Source organism: Trachurus trachurus, assembly GCF_905171665.1.
Source record: "Trachurus trachurus genome assembly, chromosome: 10".
NCBI lineage: Eukaryota > Metazoa > Chordata > Actinopteri > Carangiformes > Carangidae > Trachurus > Trachurus trachurus.
In genome coordinates, this window is record NC_139894.1 from 15398375 (window position 1) to 15417257 (window position 18883).

The 18883-nt window shown below is 41.6% G+C and overlaps 1 protein-coding gene across 3 annotated transcripts in view; it reads right to left on the reverse strand.

Moving 5' to 3' along the window:
- The window catches only part of fgf13a (fibroblast growth factor 13a), a 97965-nt gene that overhangs the window by 58663 nt on the left and 20419 nt on the right, over positions 1 to 18883 (reverse strand). Inside the window, exon 1 of one of the 3 annotated variants that reach the window (XM_083980578.1) lies at positions 17102 to 17193. The exons of the other annotated variants lie outside the window; for them this stretch is intronic. Within the exon in view, the coding sequence (XP_083836704.1) occupies positions 17102 to 17120 (19 nt within the window). The 5' untranslated portion in view covers positions 17121 to 17193. Of the gene's footprint in view, positions 1 to 17101; positions 17194 to 18883 lie in introns of those variants that run through there. 3 annotated transcript variants of the gene reach the window in all.

Consider the following 18883-nt stretch of genomic DNA (forward strand, 5'->3'; position numbering starts at 1 on the left):
CTTAGAATCTAGAAATTGTGATCTTGTGGGATTTCATAATAGTTTGAAGCGGCAATGGAAATAATTCTGTAGGTACTGAATCAACTGGCTTGTGTCTGTACAGAAACATTCTTGATCGCAAGGCATACGAATAAGGAGCCACACAGAGCATGACCTTGGTCAACAAAGAGAGAGCAAATCATAAATATAATAAAGTATTAAATTTAATAAAAAATATTTTTCCATAATGATTGCCCTCCACTAATATATAAACAACTTTAAAGTTTGCAAAAGCCTGAGTGACCATAAATGTCGAACACACACACACACACACACACACACACACAAACACACACAAACAACCTCTCTGCCAACAGAAAGCTGTAGTGTGTTGCGTAACATGAAGCGATCTCAGCATGAAAGAGAAGGAGAGTCCAAACTGTGATATCATGAAACCCTGGATATGTGTCAGCTACATTTTAAATATAAATCTTCAATCAATATTCAGAGATACGACCAGAGACCAAACTGCTGACAACAAGTTGTGGAGTAGCATCATATTGACATTTAAATACTGTCAAATTAATCATTTTAACCCTCTGAAGGCCACGTTAAAAGTGTAGGCTACTCTGTTCTTGTTGGAATAAATAGCATTATATAATGAGAACAGTATAGTTGCTTTCAGCGAGGTATTTAGCAGGGGCACCGGCGACCGTCCCTAACCTTCTGTTCTGTCACAACCCTCGGTGTGCTCAATGATGTCTCAGTGCACAGCTGTCTACAGTAAGTGCACAACCCGCTCCACTCCCATCCATCATCACAAGTTAATGTTGGGTCGACAGGTTCTGGCTCAGTGCTGCGTAACACATCAGCTCTGCTAGACACCAAAAACTAAATGCTCTTTAGTAATTTTAAAAAATATATCAGTCTGACTTGGCAAAACACTGTTCAGCTCAAATTATGGTAACACTGTAGATCCATTCCAAACAGGAAATCATAACAATCAGTGCAAAGTTTCGAGTAGTTATGCAACTGGTTTTGAGCACCATATGATCATATCACAACTAAGCCTTTGCAAGTTGTGACAAGCCTCTTTATTAATTACTTCACCAAAAAAAAAAGTCCCTGATCCAAGCTTCTCTGCCAAGAACACAGTCTTTGGCGGAGCAGATATGGAGGGCAGCGTCTTCCTCTGCCCTCTGCCAACCAGATCGGATCCCAGATGGGCATCAAAACCACACACTCTTGCAGTTTATTAATGCACATTTACAGCCCTTCCTGTTCATTAGAGGAGAGAAGGTAACAGAGGGAGAGGGGGTGGAGAAGAAAAGAGGAGGAGTGAAGGCATGTGTACAGTTTTAAAGAACAGGAGTAATAGGTGGAGCAGAGAAAAGTAGGGTGACCTTAAAACTCCTTCAGTGTGAGTCTCGGCACTGCAGACTTCTTACTGAGTGTTTGGAGCAAACACTGCAGAGTCTTGAAATCTGTCAATAATGACATTGATGTGGTCAATAAAATCACCCATGTTGCTATAGTACTTACAGTAAATTAGAGTTGTTGTGCATCTGTTAAATTCAGTTTGATCTGAATCTTGCCACTAAATTAAGATGCACAGTTTTCAAAGTGATCATGGTTTTTACTTAGTTTCATTTCAAAATGGAACATTTGTTTTTTTAGTCATAATTGTGGTTCCTATGAATAAATATAGTGGGTTTGAACTTGTTGTTCTATTGTGTTTTAGCTGAACATTTCTGTGTTTAAATGTAAGTTTATTCATATTGCACTCACTGGAGTCTTAAAGGGATAGTTCAACATTTTGGCAAATTGTTGTTTAATTGTCAGTGCAAGCTATTTTTAGAACGGCGGAGCAGAGCCGCGAGTTGCTCAGAGCTACGCTACAGAGGCTAATGGAATTTCTTGGTTTCCCTCATCAAACTCATCAAATACACCATCCAACAATGGGCCAATTTGCCAAAATGTTGAACTATCCCTTTAATACGCATTTGTAGAAAATGGTTCCTGTACGTCTTTGCTCATGTAAAGATGTTCTTTGCTGCCAGATGAAGATGAATTCCAATGACCAATTAAACCTCCGGTGAGCATCTAATAACCACCAATAAAACACATGATAAGCTCTACAGCATTTAATAGGCACCGGCTTTATGAAGCTTGGCAAGCTGTGGAACGCTCCACAGTAAAAAATAATAATCAAGCTAAATTGATTTCCAGTTGTTTCTAGTGTTCACTCAGCATTTTTTAGAGGTGTTTAATGTGTTTGGATGGAAGAACATGTGTTTTTTTGTTCAATAGTGCATTTCTGAGTCCCATCACAATAATGACTGTGTTGAAGCTGGGTTAAATAAACATTGTTTCATATGTCCTCTTGGATTATATGGTGTGTTAAGACACGTTACTAATCTGCTGTTTATTGAGACAGAGTTTTTTAATGAGGAAATGAGTCTTGAGGCAGTGGTTACGGGTGCTGGGAGTTGCATGTCACCCATGATTTTTACATGATGCTTTGTGAGTGTTTTTAATTATGCGTTAATGACTTATACAAGTGAACATGTTTGTGGCTGAACCAGAACAACAATCATATAAAATCATATAAAAATAGCTGGAGGAGACCATGGGAACAGAGAGCTCGAAGAAGACAAGTGAGAGGATCGAACATTACACTCTTCCTCTTCTTGAATAGAATAAGAAATACACTATCGGAGAAAAAAGATTATGCTGGTATTATGACTAACCCTTCTGCTATATTAACAGGTGATGAACACACTGTAAATTCCAATTGACCCAAGAGTCCCAACTAGCTTGGCCTTGATGCAGGATTACATAAAGGATTCAAATCCAGGCATTCAGAAAGAGGAGATTTAGGAACAGCTACCGCCAACGCTATCTGAATCATCAAATATATGGGATTAGTGTTTGATGGCTCAGTTTCCTGATGATGCATTTTGAGAGGGACAAAATCCACACACACACACACACATGCCTTAGTTGTGTCCAGTTGGGAAAACCTCCAGGCATTTGTTACACTTTGTGACGGGCTCCACAACAAGAGACCGTAAGGGGAGGGGGGGAGAAACACAAGAAAAAAACAGGAGACCACCAAAATCTGTCTTACTGTCTCGACTCTGTGACGACAGTGATCCATCAGGATCCTAGTGACAGCAGAGCTCACCAGTCAAACTTCAATCTGCTGTAAAATTCATTGGTTTTCACTAATTCTATTACAACCCTACTACTCACTGTCATCTTTTGAAAAAGTGTTTTATAAATGAAGATGCTAATCCTTTACACATTTTTACAAAATTACATTTACTGCAACATGGGAAATTGGCTGATTTGAAAGCAACGACTTGAAAACATCCCAGAAATGTAGTTAATCTGACCCAGAAAGATGTAGAAATAGATTCCTGCTGAAAAAGAGATTACTGTATATAGACTTTTCTTTTCTTTTTTGGCAGGTTTACACAATGACCGTCTTGTTTGCTGCAGCAGTTAGCAAGTTATAATGCAATCACTAATTCTCATCACGTCTCGTACAACAATACAAACTGCAACAAATGCATCATCATTATCATTTTCCAAAAAAAAAAAAAAAAAAAACATTTTCCAAGATCTGTGCTCTAACTCGGATACTATTCACTTGCAGCTGTTCCGCAGCTTGAGCGTTTCCGATCTCATCAGCCAAGTCCCAGCTGTTAAACCTACAGTATCATGTGCTCAACACACACCCCCACACACATACCCAAATGGTCAACTAGAAGAAAGGGGGTTAAGAGGCACGATGATGTTGGTGCCAATGGCAGTTATCAGGATTAATAATACCAGAATAGTTGTAGTGTATATATAGAACAGAATAGTTGTCCTATCTGTGCTATACAGTCGCCCAAAGGGAGATCTAGCGCTCGGTACCGCCCCAGGTGGGAACGTATCAGGAGAGACAGAGTGACTGAGCACAGGCCATGTCAGCCACCGTGGCGCTGAATGGCTTCACACAAAAATCTCACTCTAATCTCCTGGTTTGCCACAAGAACACATGCTACTGTAGCCGGATCACAACAGATGCCTCTTTATGTCCTGTATGTTTGTGTGTTGTTTTGTATTGAAAGGTCATTTAACCAGTCAGGCTTTTGCCTATAATTAAATGTTTTGCTCTGTCTCATGACTTTTTTATGAGCTTTGTATCCATGAATCTTTTAGTGTCCGACAGAGGAAGTCCATAGGAAAGGTGACTGTCTGATTTTTGTCATCCTGTCTGAATGCCACACTACCTCTGCTGACAGACTGTCCGTCCGTACCATGAAAACAACGTGTTCTGTGAGATCTGTCACTTTGAAGAAATCACACCAGAGCTGGAGCGTTGTAATAATGCCCAAATCACAGGACAACAGAACTGATCACAGTATCTGCCCGGCTGTTTGCGGGGAGGTCACAATCTCTGCTCATCTTGCTTTTCATGTTTCTCAGAACAGAAGTTACACAATTTTGCATGTGTGTCTGTGTGTGTGCAAAGTGTATAATATGCTTGTGAAAGAATATCACAGTACATACTGCAATGTGTGTAGGCAGGCTTGTCCAGGGAGTCCATCTGCCCAAGGGGCCTCAGGGCTTCTGGAGACTGTGCATGAACACGTGTGAGTGTGTGTATGTGTATGCGTTTGTGAGTGCAAGTAGATGCACACACACTGTACCTCCATCCAGATTTTACAGTGTTGGGACCTGTACTGTAGCTTGAAGTCATCATATATGTACTTTAAGTAAGTAAGTGGATTGACATTTTCAAGGATTACATGTTGCAAAAGTTACCGCCATTTGTGACACTGGATTGACAGTTGAATGCAGAGAGATAACTGTATTAGGGAGTTATTTGATGTTTGAAACAGCACAACAATATTTTCCATCCTCTCATTTACACCCTTCCCCCCTGAGCCCCCCGTGAGCCATGTCGAGTGCACTGGTCTTATCCCCAGTGGCACTCTCTCGGACTTAACACTAATTCACCACAGCAAAGGCTGTCCAAACACATGTGCACACAAGCCTCCACACCACCAACTTCAGGGCGCTTCTTTATCTGTGTCTGGCTTCAGCTAATAGCTCTAGATGTTAATTGATTATGTGTCACCCTGGAGTGAATGCAGAACAACAGGTGAATAAATTAGAAATCCTCTTGAAGGGCACAGAGAAAATCATGGCAGATGAAGTCTGTGGCCTTCTATGTAAAAAAAATTGTGTCACCAGATGCTTTCAAGCTGGCAAGACTGTAAAAACTATTAATATTCAGAGAATATGACAAAATAAGCAACCGTTGTGTGAAAACATTAACTTAACTGGGTGTGAAATATAAAGTACAGTACCATGTCCCTCTGATTTACAAAATACGGTATGTTTTAAGTAGGATGTTTAACCTAAATCCTTAAAAGCAAACAACTGTTTGGACCAAGGGACGGTATAATGAATAAAGTATGGCAACAATGAGCTGCAGTTCTGAGCTGAGTGCAGTTCTGGTTCTGACTCTGTACCTGTGTATGTGTGTGTAGGGAGACGACTGGGGCATTAGTAGATGCTTCCAGCGTTTTATGACTACACAGAACCCATTACACAGTTGAGGAGTACAGCAGAGGGAGAGGAGGGGGGGGGGGGGGGGGGGTGTAGGATTTAGCTCTACACCAAGACATGAATTATGCAGTCAGGCCATACAGACGTGTAGCTGTGTATCTTTTATAAATGCCTTACAGAGGGAGAGCAAGTTAAACTTACATTTCCTGCCGCCACTCAGCGCTACACATCGAGAGACAGAGGAAAGGAGGAGGAAGGAAGAAGAGAAAGGGAAGGGAAGGTATCTGAGCAGAAGCTTCTGGCACCACCCATGATAAAAACTGACATCCGAGAGCGATGCAGCAAAAAGAGTTCATTCCATCCCTCTTACACAGCCACCGCACTTGACGGATTTAAAACTGATACATGGAGCAGAGTTCTCCCTCCCTCTCACTTTGATCCTGAGTGAGGGTTTTACAAGAATCGCACTCAGTCATAAGCATAAATAGGGCAGGGGGCACCATCTGTGCGAATTTGGAATGAATGAGGGGGTCGTCGTGTTAAGCCCTGCAGATGGTGACCTATCAAAAACAGAAGTGCTGTAAGTGGCCACTTCATTTTTTATTCAAGCATTATACCCTGTGATTTTAAGGACAATTCACATATGAGAGGTCCACAGAGGATCAGCTGGATTGTGTGTGTGTGCGTGTGTGTATGTGTGTGTGTGACTAGGTGTGGTGGCATGCAAAAGACTTTATATGGAGAAAGAAAAAGAAGTGAGAAAAAGAGAAAAAACTGTGCGCGTGTGTGTGTGTGTGTGTGTGTGTGTGTCCAACACGGAGTCGAGCTCCAGGCTAGGTTTACTATCTGGTGTTTACAGAGAGCCTGATCAGAGGGATTACAATTACACAGGAACTGCTTAAGACAGCTGCTTTACTCAGCGTTATCAAACCACCCACGCTCGCCATACGCTGACACCCAATAACACACACACAACAAGTGGTAAATGGAAATCTACACCCTTTCCAGTATTTACGAGCACTTGTAGTACCAACAGGTGACTAACCAGGGTGCTGGTGGATTTTATTGACGCCGTTTCTCCAGACATTACTGGCATCCATGCATTTCCAGCAGAGGAGACTAACGGTGTCTGAAAATAGCATTATATACCAGTTCACACAGTGCCAGATTACAGGTTCTTGTAACTGTTTACTACTTAAAACACTAATAGTCTCCATGACAAGACTCATCAATTAAGTATCCAAAGTTAAATTTATACCAGACACAGTACTTGACTTTGAAGGGAATAACAGAGCTCCAGCAGTAGATACCCATGTCATATGGTTTGATTTATAATCCAGTGTCTGCTATACAACGGCTGTTTATGTCCTGTCATTAACAGCTGATAAAGAGATGTCGTCACTGTCGACCTTCACTAGGAATCGCATAAACTTATAGAAGAAAACAAAAGGAGGCACATGTTATCTGTAATGTTTTTATATTCACACAGTAGTACCTCAATCCTTAAACTCGTTAATATAAACCCTAGGATACGGACCCTAAGACCAGTTCAGTCTAGAAAATGTTCATATTATTATTGGTTCAATGAGAAACACAACAATTTTCTGTTTCAGCAGACTCGGGTCAGCTCCACAGCTATTAAGTAAATCAAGCGTACCACTTTTAGGCTGAACTGGCTCAATATGTGGGACATTTGCTTAAACCCCAGCCCAGCCCTCTGGAGAAATGTTGCTGATATACAGTAATGACAGCGGAGTAAACTAAATCGCTGGGGGTTCACATGGGTCCTTAATGCAAATATACTTAACACAGCGCAAATTTAATCCTTAACACTTGGAAAGCGACAGGAACCAAAAGCCGCAATATTTATTGATATCATGTGAGAGAAAGAGGATAGTGGGAGGTGAAGGAAAGCACCAGTTGTCGATGATCCCTGTGTGAAAATGGTTTGTAACTGAAAACCACTTGTTACCCCACAGTCTTCCAGAACAGTCTACACTGTGAGGCCTGCCGGGGAGCAGCTGGAGAGCCAGACCAAAACGCTCCGTCTCAGGTTTTAGCTCCAGCTTCATGCTCTGTTTCTTACTGTATATGTAAGTTAATTGATTTCATTTATTTATTCTCTCATTGCTGGTGGATGAATGGAGTAGCTAAACTGAATTGAATACCTCGCCAGCACTTGCATCTTTTTCCACCTGCGTTACTGTGTTCTTCCCTCATTAATGCCCCCACATCTGTTTTGGATGTTTGTGTTTTGTATGTATTTCAACAGCCACCTCCGACAAGCAGAAGCCAAGGCCACAAAAACACTTAACTGTTTCACAACACAGCAGATAATCACCATGACAACATCCACAGCTTAGAAGGAGAAAGCCAGATAAAAAGGCAGGAGTACTAGCAACGCTGCAGTGGTGACAGAAATCAGATGAGGCGGTTTTTCCCCGTGGGACGTGGGCTATTAGTGCGGTCAATATTTGTTTAATGAGGAGTAGTTGTAACAATTAAGCATTAATTGCGACATCATAGTTATCTGCTCTCATGCCTACGCTGTGGAGTAGATTGTGAGTGGGCTTCACCTGCCCGCTTCGTGTCAGAGCTGATTCTCATCAACACACAACCGCCCATCATTCAAAACAAGCAGCGGTGAATTAGCATGCATGCGAGGGTGTATATCCTGTCAGTGCCAAGAAAGTGTGTGCATTCTTGTCAATACTGAGAGCTCGAGTTTTGTACTGTTCTATGCCAAACTCCTGCAATAAGACACTTTTGTGAACGGCTCCCCTGCAGCACAAATCCCTGTTAACCACACTATGGTATGGTAAATATTTGATGGCCATATATGTGCAGCAAAGGGCTATTTGCAGCAAGCAGTGCTGACTTTGACTCAATCACAGCAAAGTGCACTTGTGCTGTATATTAGGTGCAACAGATTAGGGAATTTTAGTACTGCTTTTGTGAAAAATGTTATGAAGCATACATAGGTCTGAAGTTCATATACTTCACTTGTTAATACATGCTGAGAATCACTGCGCTGATATAATGTATCTGCAGCAACATGAACCTATTTCAGTTTCGTAGGTGAGTTTGTACTAACTGCTCTCTTGTTTTTAAAATCAACAGGACACTGAGAACAATTGCTAGGCTGCTTCACTAGACCAGTGAAAATGGTATTAAGAGAGAGATTCTTGATAAGAGCATCCATTTCGTCATGTTATAATGGTTGTATTGCTACAGGGCCAGATGTCCTGCTCCACTGAGATGAGGAGATACAGTACTGAGAATAAACCCAATATCCTTAGTGCTTCATAATATTACAGCACACAAACATTAGTGATGATTATGAGTGCAGCATTTGAAATCATGCAGCATGACTCACATCGCATGTGATGATCGATAGCATCATTTCTTGTAATTACAGCCAGAATTTGACCTCATCATGACACAGAGTATTATGCAGACCAAAGTCAATATCACCTCTAGGTCAATCACTCGCAAAGGCTATGACTCTTTTCTACAAAGGCTTCAAAACAACTTTCAAGGTCTGTTTATTAAATGAAATATGTAGATTTTTAGTGCCACTGGGTTAATGCTCCGAGCCACGGACAGCTATGAAATAGCTGCAGAGGTCATTCATTAATCAGGGAATCCTCTGATAATTCTGCAGTTAATATCTCCCATACATTCATATGAACTCTCTGTGAAACCCAACCATACACACAGGCGCACACACACACACACACACACACACACACACACACACACACACACACACACACACACACACACACACACACACACACACACACACACACACACACACACACACACACACGTGCACGCAAATGTGCCTGCACTCATGCACTCACATGTAATTTTATGTGAATGCAGTCACACACAAACAGCTGACAGCTCCTCAATGTCAGTTCTCAGAGAAAGATGATCATGTTTCTGTCTGATTAGCCTTTTCCTGACCTTAAGATCATGGGTTTGATTCCCATGTTGACAGAGTCCATGGGACTCTCAAAATTCCTGCAAGGAAATTTTCTAGTATATTATGCTGTACCTGGTTTCTATATTAAGATAAAAGATTTAAACAACAAATTCAGTTTTGATAGTGTGGAGAAATTTGTTTTGGGGTTTTTTTTATTTTATTTTTGAGAACTGAGACAATTATCTTTTCTTCTTCTATATACGTAAATTATTACTCATTACTCTGGACTCTTACTTGTGTAAGAAAAAATTTACATGTTTTTATTTTTTTTCATAGACCAAGTCATTCATTGAATAATCACTAAAATGATCACGGATCGGTACCTCAAACTCTAGTTTCCAGCAGGTACACTCTGTCCAGGGACTCACAAGAGACAGATTTTTTTATAGATACTGGATAAAGCTGAACCAGCAGAGGCTTAGAGATCCTGACGTTTAGTTCCCATTAAGGGTCAAGCTCCAAAAACTGTGGATTCTACTATTTCCAGTGTCCAACTAGATATCGTCTGCCTCCTAAATCCTCACAGCTTTCTGAGTACCACACCTCCTGTTTGTAACACCTCTCTGTTAAAGTTTGATCACATCATCAGGGTTATTTTATAAAACGTAAGAAACCTCCACATCCACAGACAGACATTATATAACTGCTTTCAATGGCTAAGTAGTCCTCCTAGGTAGACTGACGGTCATGTGTAAGTCGAGTGCTCCTTTATATAACATTTTGGTCACTTCCCACCAATGTTCATAATCACATTTGATTCTAAATCTAAATTAAGTTTACAGTAAAGGCCAGGTCCCACTTTCACATCACAGGCTCCATAATGTTATTTGGGGGATTTTGTGTTCTCTGCTGGTCCCTACTGTATATGAAGGCTTTCCATCACAGTTATTATTAATGTCAGAGCAGTAGACCTCAGCCAGTGAACATGAACATGCTACTACTGGTGACATACGGAGAAGCTTACAACTGTACACATTGTGTTCACAGACTTTACAACTGCTGCTTTCTCCGCACTCTATCAGGTCTAAATCTAATACAGACTGGATTAGCCTTTGTCCTTGATATGACCTAACCACAAACACTTCATTATGGCTTGAGGCCATAAAACCCAGAGGGACCGTAGTTCAGTGCATAAAGCACCTCTGGTCCAGTGCAATTCCCCTAACTGAACTTTTCCAGCATAACTCTGATTACCAGGGTATGTCAAAAAGCCATTAGGGTCAAGTAGCTATTCTACATGGTGAGCTTTTTTGTGTGCTTCACATTCTGTTTAGTTTGGAATGTCAATCACTATGGATTTGACCGGAGATGCTTTAGAGTAAAATAAGGAAAGATGGAGGTAAAGTGCATATTACTCTTAATATAACATTACCGCATAGCAGGGCCATCTGAACAGCAAGATTTAATAATGTAGGTTAGCAGAACTAATCAACAAAGCAAGCAGCGGTGGTTTTCTTTGACCTTTGATGCTGCTGGCCTGCAGTTTAACCATCCACAGGGGATTGTGGGTAAAGCAGCAAGAGATAATGGGAGGTGTCTTTCAGGATTGCACCATTTTACAAAGGAAGAAGCAGACGCATACAGACAGAAACAAATGAGAGGAGACCTATAGAAGACACAGACGGAGAGATAGTGGCCGACTGAAAAAGACACATAAGCAGATTACCGGCTTATAGAAAAAGCACTCTTTTGATTTATGCAAATTGCACCTAAATACATATCCATTTTAAAATATCTTTGTCATGTACTGCGCCAACACAGAGAGCCTGTTGTTTAAAAAAATTCATAAAGGTCATATTTTTCAAAAATAATTGACTGTTGGGTAAGACTAAATAGAGCACAGTGAGGCGTTGTAACCCCAATGACCTGCTTACTTTTTCTACCCAGTTGTAGAACACACTTGTTAGTCCCTCCACCTGTCACACCCCGGCACCTCAGAGGTCACCCTTGCAAAAGAAAGCGCCATGACCAAAGGATAAGGCAAATACCCTGGAGCAGTCAGCACCACATCACTCCATCCATCATCATTCTCCTCATCCTCAGCATGCCTTCTGGTCCGCTCACTGCCCTGCCCCTTGACCTGCACCATAAACAGGTGTAATGACACTCTGTGGGAGCAAGACTGTGAACACTGAGCCCCAGGGCCGAGAGCATGATGACAGCTTAGTGACCAATCAATGCCTTAAATAAATCTGGTTCTTCAGTAGGAAAACTAAGCACCACCTTGGGTTTAATGATTAATATTGATGACGGACTTCAACTTGTGGCACTGACAGGCCCGGAGAGACTGTGTGAGCCGATAAGATTACTGCAGTTAGACTTCTGACCTTGGGAAAGTGTTAATGTAAAGAGACAAGAAAAGATAAAGTATTATGTAAAAAAAAATCACAGCTCTAAGGAGTCCAATCTATATTTTTATAACATGGTTTGTCATTTCCTTGTTTTCCCTTCCTGTCCCAGTTTGGGATGACTAATTCCCCCTGCACTGCAGTGTCCTTGTTAACTGTTAAATCCCATTGTTAGACCAGGGCGAGGTGTACACCACCAACCCTCTCCTCTTATACATATGGACACACATTTGATTTCCCTAAATGTAAGTGCTGAGTAGCCTACTCTTAGAAATCACTTCAAGAAATATTCCTTGCATTTATTGTGACTATTTTCCATTTAAAAAGGAAAGTAAAATTTGCTTAAAGCAGAAGTAAGCGATATTTTTGTGTTAATATAACATAACAACATAATCACTTACATAGAGTGTTTGGACCGAAACACGGGTCTCTCAGTTGCTCTGCTCTGAGCCGAGGAGAAAACTTTTCCTGTACCCTACAAGTTTTATCCAATGAGGAGAGAGAACGGCATGAAGGGCTGTGTGTGCAGCCAAGGGATACGCGTGAATGTGGTGACGTAGGGACGAGGACCAATAGATCCATGACGAGGGCGGGGGCTGCTAACTCCATCGGCTGAAGAGAAGTTATGGTGCGTTCAAGGCAACTCGTAACTCGTGTTTTTCTGACCTGTGAAGTCGTACCACTTCGATCTGGTACGAGTTCACGGGTCGGAAGTTACGAGTGGCCGTTATAGTGCACTTTCACAGGCAACAGGTCAGAGAAACACAATTTTCGGGTTGCCTGGAACGCTACAAAGTCGTAAGTCGTGACTTGAAGCCTCAAAAGCCTGCCTGGAACGCAGCATTAGCCAAAACGACCGGATCGCTTACTTCTGCTTTAAACAACATATACACACATCTTTCTTTAGCCTGTCAGTAGGACAGCAATCACAACCAGTAACAGCCACCTATGTTTGATGTATGGCTGGAATTATGCTTTGTCTTGCCTATTTGCTCCACTGCTATTCAATATGTCAATCTCCATGATAGGCACAGAAATAATAAAAAGATGGCGATGATCGTGCCTCCAGTCCTCAGCTGCATCCATGATCAAACACTCAATATGGCTGTCATGGGTCTCTTCTGATAAAGAGATATAAAAAAAGAAAAAGTAAAATAGCAAAATAAATGTATTTTTCATCTTCTGTGCAGGTTAGGTGTGAACACCAAAAACGAGATTCAAAAATGCAAATATGGCCGCATTGATAAAAACAGACCTTTGAAAGATCTTGTTGCCCTGCTTACGTGTTGTGTGTTTCAAATTTGTTAAATAAAGAACAAAAGACAAAAAGGGAAATAAATCACAGCGAGAGGCATTTTTTTCTTTGTGATATTCAAATGTGACTTTTCAGAAATAGCTTGTCGTCAGCTTCATCCACTTTAAGCTCTCGTCGATGAATAATTCAGTGAAATTCAGCGAAACATTTACAGGTGAAAATGAGCTCATCCACACACTCCCTTCCAGTGCTGCATCACAGCCGACAAAAATGCTTAAAAAATAACACACCATACGTCGTCACATGCATCCACAACTACGCCTGACATCAAACACCAGCACTCATCCTCTACATGTGCTACATCTCATATTCTGGTGACACTCTACAAGAGAGTGGGCCACTTCACACCAATCCTCCATTTACAGACATGCATGCTGTGTTACCATACTTAGAATATACATAGGCTTGCCTATAGCCTACATTATGACCTAGATGGGAGAAAAGAGGGGCAGGGAGGAGACTTAAACACTTTTCTCTGTCTGCTGTCTCAGTAGAAGGACCTCCCTCTCCGATACACGTAGTCACTTAATGGGGTCTTGTTGGTGTGGTTGTGTGCGAGCGAAGATACACGTTAATCCTAACTCCCCTGCCACCAGCACTATGACCACCTCAGCAGCCACACTCGGCTCAGACAGAGAGCATGCTCATTAAAGTCAACAGCCCCATACATGAGCCTATGATATGGCAAAAAGCAAGGCTTCACGGGAAGTTGCCTGCTGCATCCAAGCCTTTATTTAAAAAAAATGGCTGAGGAGAGCAGGTTTCTGGCTGGAGAGGATGAGAATTGTCAAACCACATAAAGGCACAGTCAACAACTTCTGAATTGCAAGGTTAAATTGACCAGTTTGAGCTTAAGTGGACTGAGTAACTGGGCTAGTCTGATCTGGTCTAATCTGGGCCGGGTTGTTCTGGGTCTGTCTGTTGACTGTCCCCTGCTCAGCGCTGCCAGTCTGTACCCAGAGGGCCTGTTATTTTGGGAGCTCAGCTGAGAAGAGATGACAACATCATGGACTGCTTAAGCTGCTTACATTTCCTCAAGCACTCCCAGTGCACCCTGGGATCTACACCCTCGTGTTGCTGCTGTCACTGTTGCTCCACACACGTCTGAATGCATGTGAACATGCATTGTGTGCACATACAAAGCAGTCACACGCACAATTAGGAAAAAAAAGCATTTCCTGTTTGGGCATCAGTCGTATAGTGATGTCACCTGATGGATGTGTGCAGATCAAGCCGAGTGCAAAACATGAGGACAAGTCAGTGAAGCTTGAAGATGAGAGAATCCCAGAAGACTATAGAGAGGAGTGGGATGGGGTGACACAGCAGTGAGGTGATGGAAAGAGGAGTGTGTGTGTGGTGGGGGGGTGGGGCAGGGTTACAGGTAAAAGACACTGTCTCAGATTAGGGTTGATTTTTAGACAGATTTGACATTAGTGGGAAACAATGCTACAGCTTTTCTTTCTGTGCAATATTGTGCAGTTTAATGTTCCATTTTTACAGCAGTGAATTTACTGTTTTTTATTGGTCTATTCAACCATGCTATCCACAACCTCACTCACTTTAGGTGCCTAGCCCTGTGCTTTAGTTGCTTTGGATCACCTACTTTTTCTGCTCTTGTCCCAAACATGTCTGCTAAATGAACACAGGGGAAAATGTTAATAATAAGTGGCAGGTAGACTAATGTATATATTTAAATAACTTCCAATGGACATTAATGGTTTGCAATAATAAGGTCATAAGCATCAATAATCTCTGATCACCACTATGCCTTGAGTTTCATTTGTCTTAATCCTAGGAGTTAGGAGCACAGTGCGGGTAAAAAGGGCTTTTGGACAGGAGTACATAAAGACAAAATGATGTTGTTTGAAATTGAATTGATCATGAATAACCTAATGATATCAAGGTCCATGCTAAGTGAATTACTTGTTTTTAAAAAGAGAAATGCTGCCTCTCCCCAGCTATATGCAGTATGTAGCACATATGAAAGCTTTCAATAATCTACCGATATGCTGGATTGACTTCTGTTGACAAGTGACAAATATTAGTGAATTAAATTTTATTTATATGGAATAGTCCTGTTTAAATTAAATGAACTGCTGCTTTACTGATTTTTTTGGGACAACCATTTCAACAGTTCCTACAATATGCGATATGCAGAGTTGAGGCAAGAGGTGAACCGGGGTCATGGTGTAACCTGTCAAGCATGATTATGAGAGCTGATACTTTTACAGCAGTACGGTGTACATTTTAGGAGATCGGTGTCAGGCTTCAGTGTCAGACCTTACTGTAGATGAAAAGGCATAAGGGATCAGGAAAACCTTTGTGAGACGTCACACTAAACGGCCTCAGAAAAAAAGTAATCGGACCAAAAAGCCTCAGAAAAAAAAGCCGTCAGACCAAACAGCCTCAGAAAAAAAGATGTCAGACCAAACAGCCTCAGAGAAAAAGGACAGTCCTCTGCAGTCATTGCTCCTCAACTTTGCACTTGTACCTCCAGCCCTCCTGACACAAAAAACACAAACAGGCCACTAAAAACTTCGGGTCCAGGGTATTACAATTCAGTTAGCAGAGCAACATCAAATTTGACAACACAGAGTCTAAATGTCTCTAAAGGAGGAAGAGGACGAAGTCAGCAGCAGCGTGTTATTCTGAGTCTGATGTTAAGAGAGTAAGTTGGAGTGGAAGTGACAGAAGGGAAAGTGGACGGGCAGAAAGATTTAAACCCTTTCTAAAAAAGGGGGGACTAATGTGCTGTTACAGTGGAATAAGTCATAAGAGGACTAAAGTCCTGAAGAGTCTTCTGAGGGTAGACATGGACTTAATATAATAATATTTCTCTGTTGACAGACTATCATAGGAAGACACTTGAATAAGGCATCAGCCTCTACTTCAGACACTTATTTGCCAAATCATTTGCAAGTCTTGCAGTAGTGTAACTGTGTAAATGTGTGTAACCCCTCAATCACCATGGATCTGTTCTTCTTCCTCTTTTAATTTTTACTTGACTTGCTTGGTTACACAAGGGTTAACCTCGAGGGGAGACACAAGTGAGATCAGTCGCAGGTTATCTGTGCAGACATTCATCAGCATTCAGACTGCTTCTGGCTCAGACAGCACCCTACAGCACAGCACGCTTCAAAGTGGGAGACACGGAGAGAAGCAAGAGGAATGAGAGTGAGAGAGAGTGAGAGAGAGAGAGAGAGAGAGAGAGAGAGAGAGAGAGAGGCTGAGAGAAACCCTCCAGCCAGAGAAGTCACGTGAAGTAACCTTGCAAGACTACATGCATGGGCCGCTGCTATGAAAACTATGACCATATATACATTAGCAGAAGCGTGGGTGCCACTCACATGTGAACATTTCTGCATTTTATATTAAAAATGCCACCTGCTTCCTGTTTTTTGTTTTTTCTGACTCACGCCTTTATAGCTTTGTCTGTTTATAGCTTCCCGTCTAAAAGGTCAACTCAGGTCTCAGGATTCAATCCAGGAAACCTTTCCAAGTGCAATGACAAAATATTTGAATACAGAATCTAGAAATCATTGAAATGATGATTATTCAGGATGACTGCAAATGTTATCCTACTGTCGTGTTTTCACTGACGTCATTCGTAGTAATCTGAGGATGATGCTGTGCCTCCAGAATATGAGACTGAGAATGAGCGTGTGTGGATCATTCTTCGTTACCACGGGGCTGTGACTTCATTCACGCTACAATGTTCACGCTACAACACATGCGTGCATCTGCATGCAAATGTACATGTATATACTCACAGGCAGATGTGCAGACGGTGACATACAGTACACGGTGACATTTCTACATATGATTATGGTCTCATGAAATCGGACATGCACACACTCACAGTTTGTTTACAGTAACGTCTTCAGAATAAACTAAAATTACCTGACTGCTCTCCCTCCATGTTGTGTATTAGGTGACATGCAGGAGCATGGGGTCCCTCAGCAGCCCAACACTGCCCAGACACAGCAGATGGGAAAGCCATTAGGTCTGTACTAGCTCACACAACCCCTGCCTCTGAGGGGTTGCTTTCACACAGCCTGAGGGTTCAAACACCTTCAAAATAAAAGCTGGGACTTGGCTTTCGAGAAATAAGACACCTATTCGATAACGAACTTCTTTCTGTTCTTTGTTCCACTTGTCACCCCAGCACAGTTAATGTGAACACTCAAACCAACAATTTTCTGACAGACTGTGTGCAAAGTACCATAACCCAATACATTTCAGAAAATTCAAACCACAGGGCATTTTTTACACCATTGTAGTAAAATAATAGTGAGTTCTGCCAGACCTTTGACTGCATAAACATAGTGTTTAACTGCCAGTGCGAGACTGGGAATTCATAACATTTCTTATACTGAGTTGACTTTGAAAGGTCGCTTTACTCACTGTGGTTTCTCCCTCATGAAGAACTGTGGCTGTGGTCACTCGATCAGATTTTAGGGTAGAAAAAGTTAGAAAAAGCCCAGAGAAACTTGTGAAATCACTTCTGCGCCACAATTCACTTTTCCATTGTCCATCTGTGTACTCAGTATGTTCCAGTCCTTGTTTTGCCAAATTAGGAGTAAATAAACTGCTTTGGTGGCTCTCTCAAGCCCCACCAGTATTACGGTAAGCCATATTTTGGCAAAAGTAAAGTCTTTGCAACATACTGAACATACAGATGGAGAGTGTGGAAGTGGATTATGCTGCAGGAGTCTCTCAGAAAGGTCATGTGAACATGTTTTCATTTCTCCACCACAAGAGTTGCTGCCATGGAGACTATTCTAACAATTAATAACTCACACTGGCTGCTGTTGTTTTTTCAAGGGCATGAGCGTTTAATAATCCAAATAATGATTTAGAGGGGTGTTATGTGAGATGGTTGCCTGGCTGACCCCTGTATCTGTTACAGTACTTTTAATAGATTGTCAAAATGAATTGCACTCCCAAAGTGGCGCGTATTCTTCTGGATATCATTCTTTTTCTTTCTGTCTTTTTTTTGTAGAACAGCAAAAGGTGAAGAATGCATCCAGGTAAACTGTAAATACCGTTTTTGGGCCTCACAAAACTGCTCTTCTATTATTATGCTTTTAGCCTGAAGCACTTGTCCCACTGGGCACTTGCTCCTGGAAGAGCTCCTCCTGAGTACACAATAGAACAATGAGTCTGCACCTCCCTCCCCCAGTAATCATATTCATCTGCCAAAATGCCACCAAATGTTCGATCCCATCCCATAATTTCTTATCTCCAGGATATCTGGAAGAAAGTGGTTTGCATTTTCAAAATAAAGCCGTACAACCCAAAAGTCCTTGTTGGCAAATCTCCTGTAGAAATAGTATAAAGTATTTATACTCAGGATCATTTACATGGAAGAGGGGGGGTTTAAATCCTCTGGCAACTTGTAATGGTTGAGTAATTTAATCTGACTAATAATCAATTCTGTCTCCAATTAGGACACCTAGTTGTAGCCCTAGTCAGCACTTTCATCTCTGCACAGGCTTCCCCCCAGGGTCGGACCTCTGAAGAGATTTTGTGTAATGTAGAGATGGGACACTTTAATTTGATGCTAATGAACAAATCCAGCTACAAGACCACCACAGCCTTGAGAACAATGTGGGAGAAGGATTTAGGCAACTCTTTTGAATAATGTGATTGGGATAAAATTATTGGTTTTACCAAACAGGT